Source organism: Pygoscelis adeliae, unplaced genomic scaffold (assembly GCF_000699105.1).
Source record: "Pygoscelis adeliae isolate BGI_AS28 unplaced genomic scaffold, ASM69910v1 Scaffold404, whole genome shotgun sequence".
In the NCBI taxonomy this organism is placed as follows: domain Eukaryota; kingdom Metazoa; phylum Chordata; class Aves; order Sphenisciformes; family Spheniscidae; genus Pygoscelis; species Pygoscelis adeliae.
In genome coordinates this window covers 60,171-71,437 of record NW_008824598.1, presented here as the reverse complement: position 1 = coordinate 71,437, position 11,267 = coordinate 60,171, and the positions used below count along the sequence as shown (strand labels likewise).

Sequence of the window (11,267 nt, the reverse complement as noted above, 5' to 3'; positions counted from 1 at the left end):
TCTCTCCATGTGGGCTGGAGGGAGGTAGTGAGTAGGTTAAGTCTGATATGGGTGACTTTGATACCTCTAGGCTGCCATGCCAAGCACACGTTCTGTGACTCCAGCCCCTGCAAGAACGGCGGCACCTGTTCTGTCAGCTGGGGGACCTACTCCTGCCTCTGTCCTGTTGGCTTCGGGGGCAAAGACTGCCGCCACCGTGAGTGAGCGGGCACTGCTGTTTGTGGGCAGGGTGGGTGCGGGCAAGACTGTGCTGGGTTTGCTGTGGAAGCAGGGTAAGGGGTCCCTGTGAGATGAACTAGCTCTGTTGTCCCTGCATCTAGTGCTCCCTGCGTAGTGCCCATCCCTTTTCACCTCCACTTTCCTTTCCAGCCATGCACCATGCCCACTATTTCCAGGGCAACAGTGTCCTGACCTGGGACTTCAAGACAGATGTGAAGATCTCAGTGCCGTGGTACCTGGGGCTGGCATTTCGGACGCGCCAGCCGGATGGGGTGCTTCTGCAGGCCCATGCCGGCCAGTATACCACCCTGCTCTGCCAGGTAGGGCCACAGCCTCAGCCGCAGCACTGTGCCCCAGCCTCTACAGCTGTCTGCCCCAGGCGAGCAGGAGGACCCTGCCCTCCATGTTGACTCCAGCCCAAGGAGAGGGTGGTCGTGGGGAGAGGTGATTAGCAGGGCTGGGTTTCCCTCCCCATGCTCAGAGCTCAGAGGGAGGGTAGGCTGGAGGCAGCCAGAGCTGGTGAGGCCTTCGCTCACTGCTGCCATTGCTGGCTCCCTCTCTGCAGCTGGCTGGGGGCCTGCTCTCCTTTATGGTGAGCAGGGGGTCCGGCCGCAGCACCAGCCTCCTCCTGGACCAGCTGCGGCTCAGCGATGGGAGATGGCATGACCTCCAGCTGGAGCTGCGGGATGTCCGCAGTGGGCGAGACTCACGCTACGTCATTACTCTCACCCTGGACTTTGGGCTCTACCAGGTAAGTGCTGCTTGAGACCCCCGCACCAGAACAGAAACCGTGGAGGATGCTTGGCATACACGGGCTGGGCTGGGCCTCTGCACCCTCAGAGAGGGCTGGGGCAGGAGAGGGACAGGGCTGGGGCAGGGCTGATGCCAATTACCCCATATTACTCCCTGTCCTTCTACAGGACACGGTGGTTGTTGGAAATGAACTGCATGGCCTGAAGGTGAAACACCTGCACGTGGGGGGAGTCCTGGGATCTGGCGAGGTGCAGAATGGGCTGAGGGGCTGCATACAGGTAAGTCCATTGCTATGAGCCTTCCCTTTCCAGCGGGTCTGTTACATGGAGAGGTGGAAACACAGGCCTGGGAGCTGCTGCCAGTGTCCATCCTGCTGGTGACACTCTCCCTCTGAGCATTCAGGGCTCCGAGGTGCCGTGGGGCAGCCATAAATCAATGTAGCAGGGGTGATGGCGGGTGGCTGCCCCTGGGGGTTTGTGGGGGGGCGGGAGGACTGGAGCCTCGCGTGTGTGTCTTGGCTTCACCGTGAATTTGTCATCTGCATTGCAGGGTGTGCGACTGGGTGACAGCATCACCGGGACCGCATTGCCCAAGCCCAGCCATGCCCTGCGGGTAGAGGCTGGCTGCAGCGTGCCAAGCCCCTGTGACTCCAGTCCCTGCCCGGCCAACAGTGTCTGCAAGGACGAGTGGCAGAGCTACTCCTGCGTCTGCCAGCCAGGTAGGGCCTGCAGCCCCCTGCCACCCCTTTGCTCTCCACACCTGTCTTCTCCTCTCCCTCTGTGGCTCCCTCCTGGCCTGTGACTACTCTCCTGCCCACCCCTTGAGCAAGTCCTGGGCCCAGAAATCCCCACCAGACACTCATTAGTTTTTGTGGGGAACAAAATCCCTCCTGAGCCCGCTGAATCCACTCCTTGGTGCTCTGGCCCCTGTCAGGGGGAAGGTGCTTCCTTTACACGGTGCTCTCTGTCCACACCTCAGGGTACTACGGAGGGGACTGTGTGGATGTGTGTCACCTCAACCCCTGCAAGAACAAGTCGGTGTGTCGCCGCAAGCCAGGCTCACCCCTGGGCTATGTGTGCGAGTGCGGAGGGAACTTTTTCGGGCAGTACTGCGAGCACAGGTGAGATGCGGAGCACAGGGCAGGGCCATGGCCTCTGTACCTGGCTCTGTGCTACCCTCTCATCCCGGCTACGTGACCAGGGACTTCTCAGTGCCACCTGGCTCCTTGGAGCTGCTGAGCAGCTGGGCTGGTGGGAGGAGAAGGCCTGGGGGATTTGGTGGTTGTAACAGCGGAGGTGTTTCTCTCCCTAGGATGGACCAGCAATGTCCGAAGGGCTGGTGGGGGAACCCCACCTGTGGGCCCTGTAACTGTGATGTGAACAAGGGCTTTGACCCCGACTGCAATAAAACCAACGGGCAGTGCCACTGCAAGGTGAGGGGCAGCTGTGCCCATGGGGACATGGCCCATGGCTTGCCTGGATCCCTGCTTGTCCTTGATGCTGTTCTTTGTCCCATCCAAAGGCCTGGCAGCTGCCCAGGCCCTGCTTTGTGTGCCCACCTCTGGGCTGGATCCCTGCTCAGTTCTTCTGTGGGGCCCTCCTGCCCCAGCACGGTTATGATGGGGGCAGTGGGGGTGGTTGCAAATTGGGAGAGCGTGGTCCTTCTCTGCCTTGGCTCCAGCGGTTCCCCAGGCACCAGCCTTGGCTGCTGTCCCGATGGGCTGTCTGATGGCTGTCCCTGTCTCCCCCCAGGACTTCCATTACCGCCCCAAAGGTAGCGACACCTGCCTGCCTTGCGACTGCTACCCCGTGGGCTCCACCTCGCGCTCCTGTGACAAGGAGACGGGCCGGTGCCACTGCCGGCCCGGGGTCATCGGGCGCCAGTGCAATAGCTGTGACAGCCCTTTTGCCGAGGTGACGCCCAGTGGCTGTGAGGGTGAGTGTGGGCATGGGGGGGGGCTGTTGCCACGGGGCTTGGTGTCAGTGGCCTCCCCCTGTGACCGGCCCCTGGGGCTGTGTGTCTCTACAGTGCTCTATGACGGCTGCCCCAAAAGCCTGAAGGCGGGTGTGTGGTGGCCCCAGACCAAGTTTGGCTTCTCAGCTGCGGTGCTGTGTCCCAAAGGCTCCTTGGGTGAGTGGGGGATGCAATGGGGAGGGGAGGGGACAGCCTGGCTGTCCTGCCAGGGGCTGTAGCAGCCCCAGCAATATCTCTTTGTCCTCGTGCTGTCCCAGTCCCATTTAGCTGGGCTTGAGGGCTGGGAGAACGAAGTTGGAGGAGAAAATGCCGCAGCCTGGGGGAAAGCAGAGGGGGCTGGCCACGGGGCTGGGAACAGGCTGTAGGGTCTAGGCCCATCACCTAGCCCCTGGGCTGTGCTGTTCCCTTGGCCTCCGTCCCCACCTTCTCCCTGCTGATTTTTGGTTTCAGTGGGCTTGAGGCTGGGGTCAGGCCTGGCACAGCAGCTTGGCACCCGCAGCACCTTGCTGCAGCTCCACTGGCCCCATCCTCGGTGTGTGCTGCGAAGGGAGCAGGGCACAACATGTCATTAGGTGAGTGTCTTGGGTAGGAGTCATGTCCCAAGCTGGAGGAGGCTGTCCTCGGTGACGGCGAAGGTGTGAGCAGGGTGTCTGGGACTGTAGGGCAGCGCAAGCTCCGGGGGACAGTATAAACCCTGTCCTTCTCCAGCCATTCACACCGGGAGGAGGCAGGTTCGGCTCCTAACTTGTCGCTTCTCTCCCCGGTTCTCTTGCCCTCCGTGCTCAGGCTTGAGGGGCACAGGTAAGGTTGCTCCCATCTCCTTCCCCATGTGCTGTAAGGGCTGTGCCACGTGGCTTTCCCTCCCTGCTCCCTGCCTGGCACCCTGCACACCCCTGCACTTTCCCTGCTGCTTCTGGAGCTGCCAAGTGTCTTCCCAACGCTTTGCCTGGCCTCACCACTCCTACACACTGCTTCCCTGCTCCCAGCGCACTAACCAGCACAAACCCGGCTGCAGCCGCATGCAGCCCCTGCCACCCGCTGTCCTGAGCCTGCAGCTTTGGCTCTGGGCAGGTCTGCGCTCTGCTCCCCGTCTGGGATGGATGCTGGCTCTCCTGGGCTGGTACCTGCTTGCTTAGGCTGGGAGGGGAAGGAGCTGGTGATGAGCAATGGGTAGTGAGGCCAGGGAGGCCATGGAGGAATGGCCGTGGGGTGGAGGAAGGGGGAGCTGTTTGAGCAGCAGGCAGTAGGACGGGGGCAGGAACTGATGGGCATGCTCAGCACAAGGTCCTGTTCCCTCTGTTCAGTTGGCAGGGGGAGGCAGAGGGACCCGGGGGCCAGATCCTGCACAGATCTGCAGCTGAGACGATCTGTGTTCTCTGTTGATCTCTGTTCTCTGCCAGGGGAAGGCCAGCAGTGTGGAGGTTTCTTTGTTCTCCCTGTTCCCAGCTGCAATGGCACTGGTCCCTGTGCTTCTGCAGCTGGGGGAAAGGTGGTTGGGGAGGACAGCTGGGAGCTGGAGATGATGGGAGGGGGCATGCTAGTCACTGGCTTTTCTGAGCAGCAACTGGAGTCTGCTCCAGGCTCCCTCTCCCAGCCCTGGCCACACTGCTGCCCTCTCCCAGCCATGGGTGCCTGGGTGGGCTCCTGTGCCCTGGTGCCTTCCTCAGGAGGGTCTGGTCCATAGTCCTGCCAGGTACACCGGGGTCGCCCAGGTTCCTTTTGCTCAAAGTCTGTGTGGTGATGCTCCTGGCCCAGGACACTGCTCTCCATGTCTGCTTTAGCAGTGCTTTTGGTGGTGATTAACAGCCGATCCCATTCCATTGCTGTGCAGTAGTGCTTGGGCCCCAGCCAGGGATTGGGGTCTTGCACTGGGTACTGAACCCGCACTGCTGGATGGGTCCTTCTCCATCCCACTCCTCCATCCCACTCGGCTGCAGGGGCTCATCTCTGGGGTGGGTTTGCCAGCCCCACAGCATGGGTGTTGTCCTCCTGGCATGACCTTGCGCTGTGGAGAGAGGCAGGACCTCAGCAGGCATTGCAGGCTGTTGGCTGGGGGATGCCTAGAGCTGCATGGGCATCAGCAGTTTGGGGTCAGATGTGCCCTGAGGACATGGACATGTCCCCACCAGGAACCAGGGGCTTCTCCAGCCTGAGCCCTGCCAAGTCACTTATTCCTCTTTGCAATTCTGTGTGATGGCACCTGGTGTGATGCAGCCCAGATGCACACATAGGAACCCAGCTCCTGGAGGGAGGGGACGGCAGCAGCTTGCCAAGGTGATGCAGACCAAGGGCGGAATGGGTTGCACTGGTGCAAAGCAGGAGGACAGCCCTGGGATGTTACAGGCCCTCCTCATCACTTGCCGGTGCTGCTCTTCGCGGTTAGCTGGTGCAGAGGGTCTCTGCTGGGGGGATGCAGCAGGGTAGCCATGTATCCTGTGCTGAATTTCAGACAAGCCCTTCCTCCTGGTTTTAGGTGCAGCCATCAGACGCTGTGATGAGGAAAAGGGCTGGGTGGAGCCTGATCTCTTCAACTGCACTTCACCTGCCTTCAAGGAGCTCTCCATGCTGGTAATCCCCTCTCGGCTCTGCAGCCCTGACAGGGCAGGAGCTGTACGAGCAAAGGCTCACAGCCAGGTTTCAAAGAGCTCAGCTCTCCGTGGGCACCTAGAGTAGGAGCAGGCCTTGCCACAGTGCTCAGCACATTTCTTTTCCCATCTCCTGCCCCCAAACCCATCCTGTGGGAGCATTGGTCTGAGCTGAAGTTCACTTTGGTTTGTCTCATCTCTTGAGTGTCCCCGTCAGAAATGACCTGTGGCCTGCCCCAGTATTTGAGAGGAAAACAAATAACCCTGAGCAGGGCTGAATTGTTTGAAGCTGGCGGAATGTCTGCCCCATGGGACATCTGTAGCCCCCAAACCCTTCAGTGACAAATCCCTTTGAAGTATCCAGGCAAGTTTATTAAACATTTGCATCCCACCAAGGCTGAACTGTAACTGAAGCCAGAAGAGTTTCCAGGGAAGTATTGCTAGATGAGATCCTTTCATCTCCTTGGCCTCTGTCATGTATGGTACTGGGTTAGCTGGGCCTGGCCCAGTGCAACCCCTGATGTGTTGCTGGAGGCTGTTTGTCTGCCAGCGTTGCTCCTTGTTCTAGTGACCACCACTGTGAGTGTCCCTGGCTTGTGCCATGGTTTCAAAAATCATCTCTGGGCCCAGTGGCACCTGCAGCATCCCAGTTTCCCAGGGAGGAACCGCTTAATTGTTTAATCCCCTCCTTTCTCCCCGCTGGCAGCTGGAGGGCTTGGAGAGGAATGAGACTGAGCTCAACACAATTGAAGCCAAGAAGCTGGCCCACCGGCTCCGGGCCGTGACAGACCACATGGACCACTACTTTGGCAATGATGTGCACATCACTTTCCGCCTGCTATCCCGCCTCATGGCCTTTGAGAGCCAGCAGCGTGGCTTTGGCCTGACAGCCACGCAGGATGCCCACTTCAATGAGGTGAGCCCTTCCCCCAGATCAGGGTGGCTTTTGATGCTGCTTCTCTTTATCAGCCACCCTGAGCCTGGGTCTCTGAGGGGATCAAGGATGTCGTGAGACCGTGTCAGGAGCACTGGGCTCCCCAGTGCCACACAGACATTGACCCGCAGGAGCGAGACCCGTGAAGGCCACCTGCATGGTCAGGGCTGGAGCTCAGGGTGGATGAGAAGAGGCGGAGAGCTGGGTTTGCTCAGCCTGGGGAAGGGAAGGCAAAGGGAGGTCTTATTGCTGCCTGCAAGTCCCTTATGGCAAGGGTGCAGGGAAGATGTCTCTGCAGGACACTGGCTGATGAGCACTGAGCGTGGGGCCCGGTCGTAGCAGAAGGTACCCCTCTTCCCCCAGCCCTTGTGCAGCAACTGGGCAGAGAGCATAGTGCTGCAGCCTGGGGGTGGTCAGGACGGGGCCCAAAGGCAGTGCTTCCCTCAGCCCCTGCCCCCGTGTCTCTCCCATGCAGAACCTGCTGCCAGCAGGCAGCTCTGTGCTGGCGCCCGAGAACCGGGAGCACTGGGCCATGCTGCCACACAGTGAGCACGGCAGTGCCAGCCTCATGGAGCAGCTGCGGGACTACTCGGGCACACTGGCCAGCAACATGAAACTCACCTACCTCAACCCTGTTGGCGTCGTCACCCCCAACATCAGTGAGTAGGAGCTGGCTGGTGGTGGGGCCTGGCTGCAGTTGTGCAGAGCCACTCCTCCATCACACCCTGTCCCTTTCTCATCTCACTTCACCTCAGTGAGGGTGCTGATAACCTCCTTGGTGGCTCTCTCAAACATGGGGAGGTGTTTGTGAGAGACATCCTTGTCCCATCCCTGCCTGGAGTAGATGGCACACCACTGAGAGGCAGCAGAGCCAGGAGTGTGCTGCCCACTCCCAGTTACCTCCCACTGTCTACTAAAAAAGCTGCTGGCCTGAGTGGCAGAAGTAGCCTGCCCTACAGCAGAGCAAGGATCTGGGCTGGGAAGGAGCATTGTGGGTGCTGGGATCTCACGTCATGCCCAAACATGGGACATATCCGCAACCCAGCCTGTGGCTCATACGGTCCCTTTGCCAGTGACTTCAAACCTGGGGTGCCCTGGAGCATGGCTGCTCTCCAGTTGGCCATCTTAGAGCTGACTTTCACTCCCTTGCTCCTTTGCAGTGCTGAGCATTGATCGCATGGAGAACCACTCCCATATCCGCCGGCGCTACCCTCGCTACCACAGCAGCCTCTTCCGGGGCCAGCCCGCCTGGGACCCCCACACCCATGTTGTGCTGCCACTGTCGGTGCTGAGCCCCCCAAAAGTTGAAGGTGAGCATGTGAGCATCACTCAGGAAACAGCGTGGGTGGGCGTGGAAGGGAAGATGTGTCCCTGCTGTGCGACCTGGCTCTGTCAGAGGTCCACAAGTCACCCTTGAGAGCTCAGAGTTTCTGACTTCACCACATCCCAAGGCTCCTGGTGGGCTCACAAGCTGCCTTCAGAGCAGCGTGTGTGTGTTCTCACCATCCCCTTGTGTGCCTCAGCTGCCCCCACGGCGGTGCCCACACTGGCTGGGGGCGAAGGGAACTACACTGTGGAGAACTCCTCCCCGAGGCAGGCGCTGCCAGAGCCCGAGCCTGCTTTCACTGTGATCATCCTCATCATGTACCGCACCCTGGGGGGGCTGCTGCCTGCACGCTACCAGGTGGATCGCCGCAGCGTCAGGTACGTCCTCCTCCCCTTTGTCCTCCACAAGCACCAGTGGAGAGAGGTTGGCTGGACTCTGCTCTGCCCCCTCCAGCAGCTGCTGAGTCTGTCTGCAATGGCTTGGGTTTGGTTCCCAGCCAGACGGTCCTGTGGTACGCTGCCTGTTCCCCACCCTGGCATTGCTCTGACCCATGGTGCGGGCTTGGCAGAGCTGTTCCTTCTGAGACATCCGTGGAGGATGTCTGGGAAGTCCCCAGAGGGCTGCAGCTGCCAGTCATGGTGATGATAGAGCTCTGCTGCTCCTTGCAGGCTCCCCAAGAATCCCGTGATGAACTCCCCCATCGTGAGTGTGTCTGTGTTCAGCAATCACACCTTCCTGCGGGGGCCCCTGGACACTCCTCTTGTGCTGGAGTTTCGCCTGCTGGAGACGGCCAACAGGAGCAAACCTCTCTGTGTCCAGTGGAACCACTCCAACCCGTGAGTCAAGCACAGCTGGGCCACTTGCTTTGAGCTGCTTTCCCCAGGCACCTCCTCGTTCCCCGAGTCTCCCTGGCCATGACAGGCTGTTTGCCTGGGTAGCACTGGGACGTGGGGGTTTCCGCCCTCTCCCAGGGGGTTTGTTCCTGCTGGAAGGGCACAGCAGGGTCCCTGCAGGGCTCTGGCTCCAGTACTTACATCTATAGGAGTGCAGTTGTATCTGCTGGTAGAAAAGCCTTGCCAATCACCCCTCTTCTCCGCAGTTCCTTCCCCACATACCACACTCATCTGTCTTCTCTCCTAAGTGTGCTCTGCTTTTTGGTGACTGCAGGACCAACCCCTCTGGCTTCTGGACAGCCAGGGACTGCGAACTTGTGTACCGAAACACCACACACGTCCACTGCCAGTGCTCCCAGTTTGGCACCTTTGGGGTTCTGATGGACAGCTCACACCGAGAGGTAACCTCAGCCTGCAGGGCTGTGGGTGGTGGTAGGGGCTGTTAGCCACTGGGTCCCAGAATAAGCAGGCACAGGCAGAAAATTCCTTGTGGGACACAAGTAGAGTTTAAGGGCTCAGCAGGCTTCCCACGTCTCTCCCTAACACCACCATTTGCCTTTGGTTCTCTGCTGCTGCAGCAACTGGAAGGTGACCTGGAGACATTGGCAATCGTCACCTATTCGTTGGTGTCTCTCTCCTTGGTGGCTCTGCTGCTGACCTTCTCCTTCCTGACCTGCCTCAAAGGTCTCAAGTCCAACACACGTAGCATCCACTCCAACATAACAGTCACCCTCTTCTTCTCTGAGCTGCTCTTTCTCCTGGGCATCAACCGCACCGAGAACCAGGTCTGTGGGCTTGAACAAGCAATGGGGGTGGGGGCGAGGCATGGATGGTGCAGTTAGCGTTGGCACAGTGGGACCATCTCTGAGTGGCTTTTGTCTCCCCAGTTTCTTTGCACTGTGATTGCCATCCTCCTCCACTGCTTCTTCCTCTCCACCTTCGCCTGGCTCTTCGTCCAGGGCCTCCACATCTACCGCATGCAGACTGAAGCCCGCAATGTCAACTTCGGGGCCATGCGTTTCTACTATGCCATCGGCTGGGGAGTGCCTGCCATCATCACCGGTAAGAGCTGCTTGTCCTACAGCCATGCCAAAAGCACTGATTCTCAGCAGCCTCCTGATCCCCTGCTGTTGCCTGGCTCACTTACCCAGTGGGGAGAGCTGAGGGTGGGCTTGCCATGGCCAGCAGTGCTGGCAGCGAGCAGTGCTGTGGTGGTCAGCTGGGGACCACTTATCAAGGGCTGTCATCTTGCCTCCTGGGGAGAAATAATTCCTCAGCGCATCTCCTCATGGCTTGTTCGATGTGCATGGGGCTTCTGCTGTCCCAGGGCTTGTGGTTAAGGTCTCCCGGTTTCCCAAGCCTGCATGCTTGGGTGATCTGTTGCTGGCAGTGAATGTCTGCTGGGCTGTGGCAGGGACGCCTGGAGAAAAGGAAATAAAGGCCCTGATGCTGGGGCTCGCAGTCCTGGTTCTTTCCCCTGTGGCAGGGAAGCCTGTGCACAGGGCAAGGAGCAGTGAGTCATCCCCTTCACGGCCTTCAGTGCTGGGATGGGTTCGACATGGCTCAGGCAAGTCCAAGGCTGCTGAGTCTGGACCTGACCTCTCCCTTCCTCCCGCAGGGCTGGCTGTTGGCCTGGATCCTGAGGGCTACGGGAACCCCGACTTCTGCTGGATTTCCATTCATGATAAGCTGGTCTGGAGCTTTGCAGGCCCCATTACTGTCGTCATTGTGGTAAAACCCTGTCCTGTTTCACCCACAGCCCTCTCCTGCCTCCCTTCTCCGCACCATGGGCACTCACCCCTTCCTCGGCTGCCCACTGCCTGCCCCCTTCTCTGTATTCTCCTTCCTCAGTTAGAGGCCCTCTCTCTGTCCCTCCTTGCTCCAGCCAAACTTGGGGGAGGCCATGGCTCGGGCATGAAGGGGAAAGGAGGGGATGTTCGCATGGGCCTGGCAGACCTGGAGTCTGCCCACACTCTGCACTGGGGGTGTCAGGTCAGAGCTGGCCCTTGGCACAGCTTCTAATCAGTGCCAACGCTTCCAGATGAATGGGGTCATGTTCCTGCTTGTGGCCAAGACGTCCTGTTCCCCAGGCCAAAAGGAGACCAAGAAGAAATCGGTTCTGTGAGTATTAGTGGCTAAATGCCCAGCAGAGCTCCTGTGGCTTGTGGGTTTTAGCATTTTCAGTGATCATCTTCCCTCTTCCACCATCGCAGAGTGTCCCTTCATGCGTCAGTGTCAGCCTTGCAGCCGCTCTCCTCTCTCACACCTGTCAGCCACGTTAACCCTTCCTAAACTTTGTCCTTTCCTCTTGTTCCTACATCCCCATCTCCACACTGTCCCGCCAGCCTGCCCTCACAGCCACCTCTTATGTCTGCTTGGATTCAACACTCTGTCCTTGTCGACTCTCAGCACCTGCTTTTTCTTCTCCTACCTGCTCATTCTGAGACCTTTCCCCACTCCCTCCTGGGCCAGCCCTGGAGCTTGGCTCAGCTCTCTGTGGCTCCAAATGACCTGTGTTGTTTGGGCCCCTGTGTTTGCCATGTGTGATCCAGAAGGGAAGGCCCGGGAGTCAGGAGGAGCTG

General features: G+C 59.5%; 1 protein-coding gene across 1 annotated transcript in view; it reads left to right on the top strand.

Moving 5' to 3' along the window:
- Positions 1–11,267, top strand: part of CELSR3 (cadherin, EGF LAG seven-pass G-type receptor 3) — a gene marked incomplete at its 5' end in the record, with an annotated part of 32,815 nt that overhangs the window by 16,558 nt on the left and 4,990 nt on the right. The window contains 20 exon segments of the mRNA XM_009322327.1: positions 71–196; positions 370–539; positions 785–970; positions 1,140–1,250; positions 1,522–1,690; positions 1,951–2,092; positions 2,284–2,404; positions 2,724–2,907; positions 3,001–3,102; positions 5,420–5,514; positions 6,238–6,447; positions 6,941–7,124; positions 7,626–7,775; positions 7,989–8,169; positions 8,461–8,628; positions 8,960–9,086; positions 9,264–9,470; positions 9,573–9,747; positions 10,304–10,416; positions 10,727–10,806. Coding sequence (XP_009320602.1) covers positions 71–196; positions 370–539; positions 785–970; positions 1,140–1,250; positions 1,522–1,690; positions 1,951–2,092; positions 2,284–2,404; positions 2,724–2,907; positions 3,001–3,102; positions 5,420–5,514; positions 6,238–6,447; positions 6,941–7,124; positions 7,626–7,775; positions 7,989–8,169; positions 8,461–8,628; positions 8,960–9,086; positions 9,264–9,470; positions 9,573–9,747; positions 10,304–10,416; positions 10,727–10,806 — 3,001 coding nt within the window.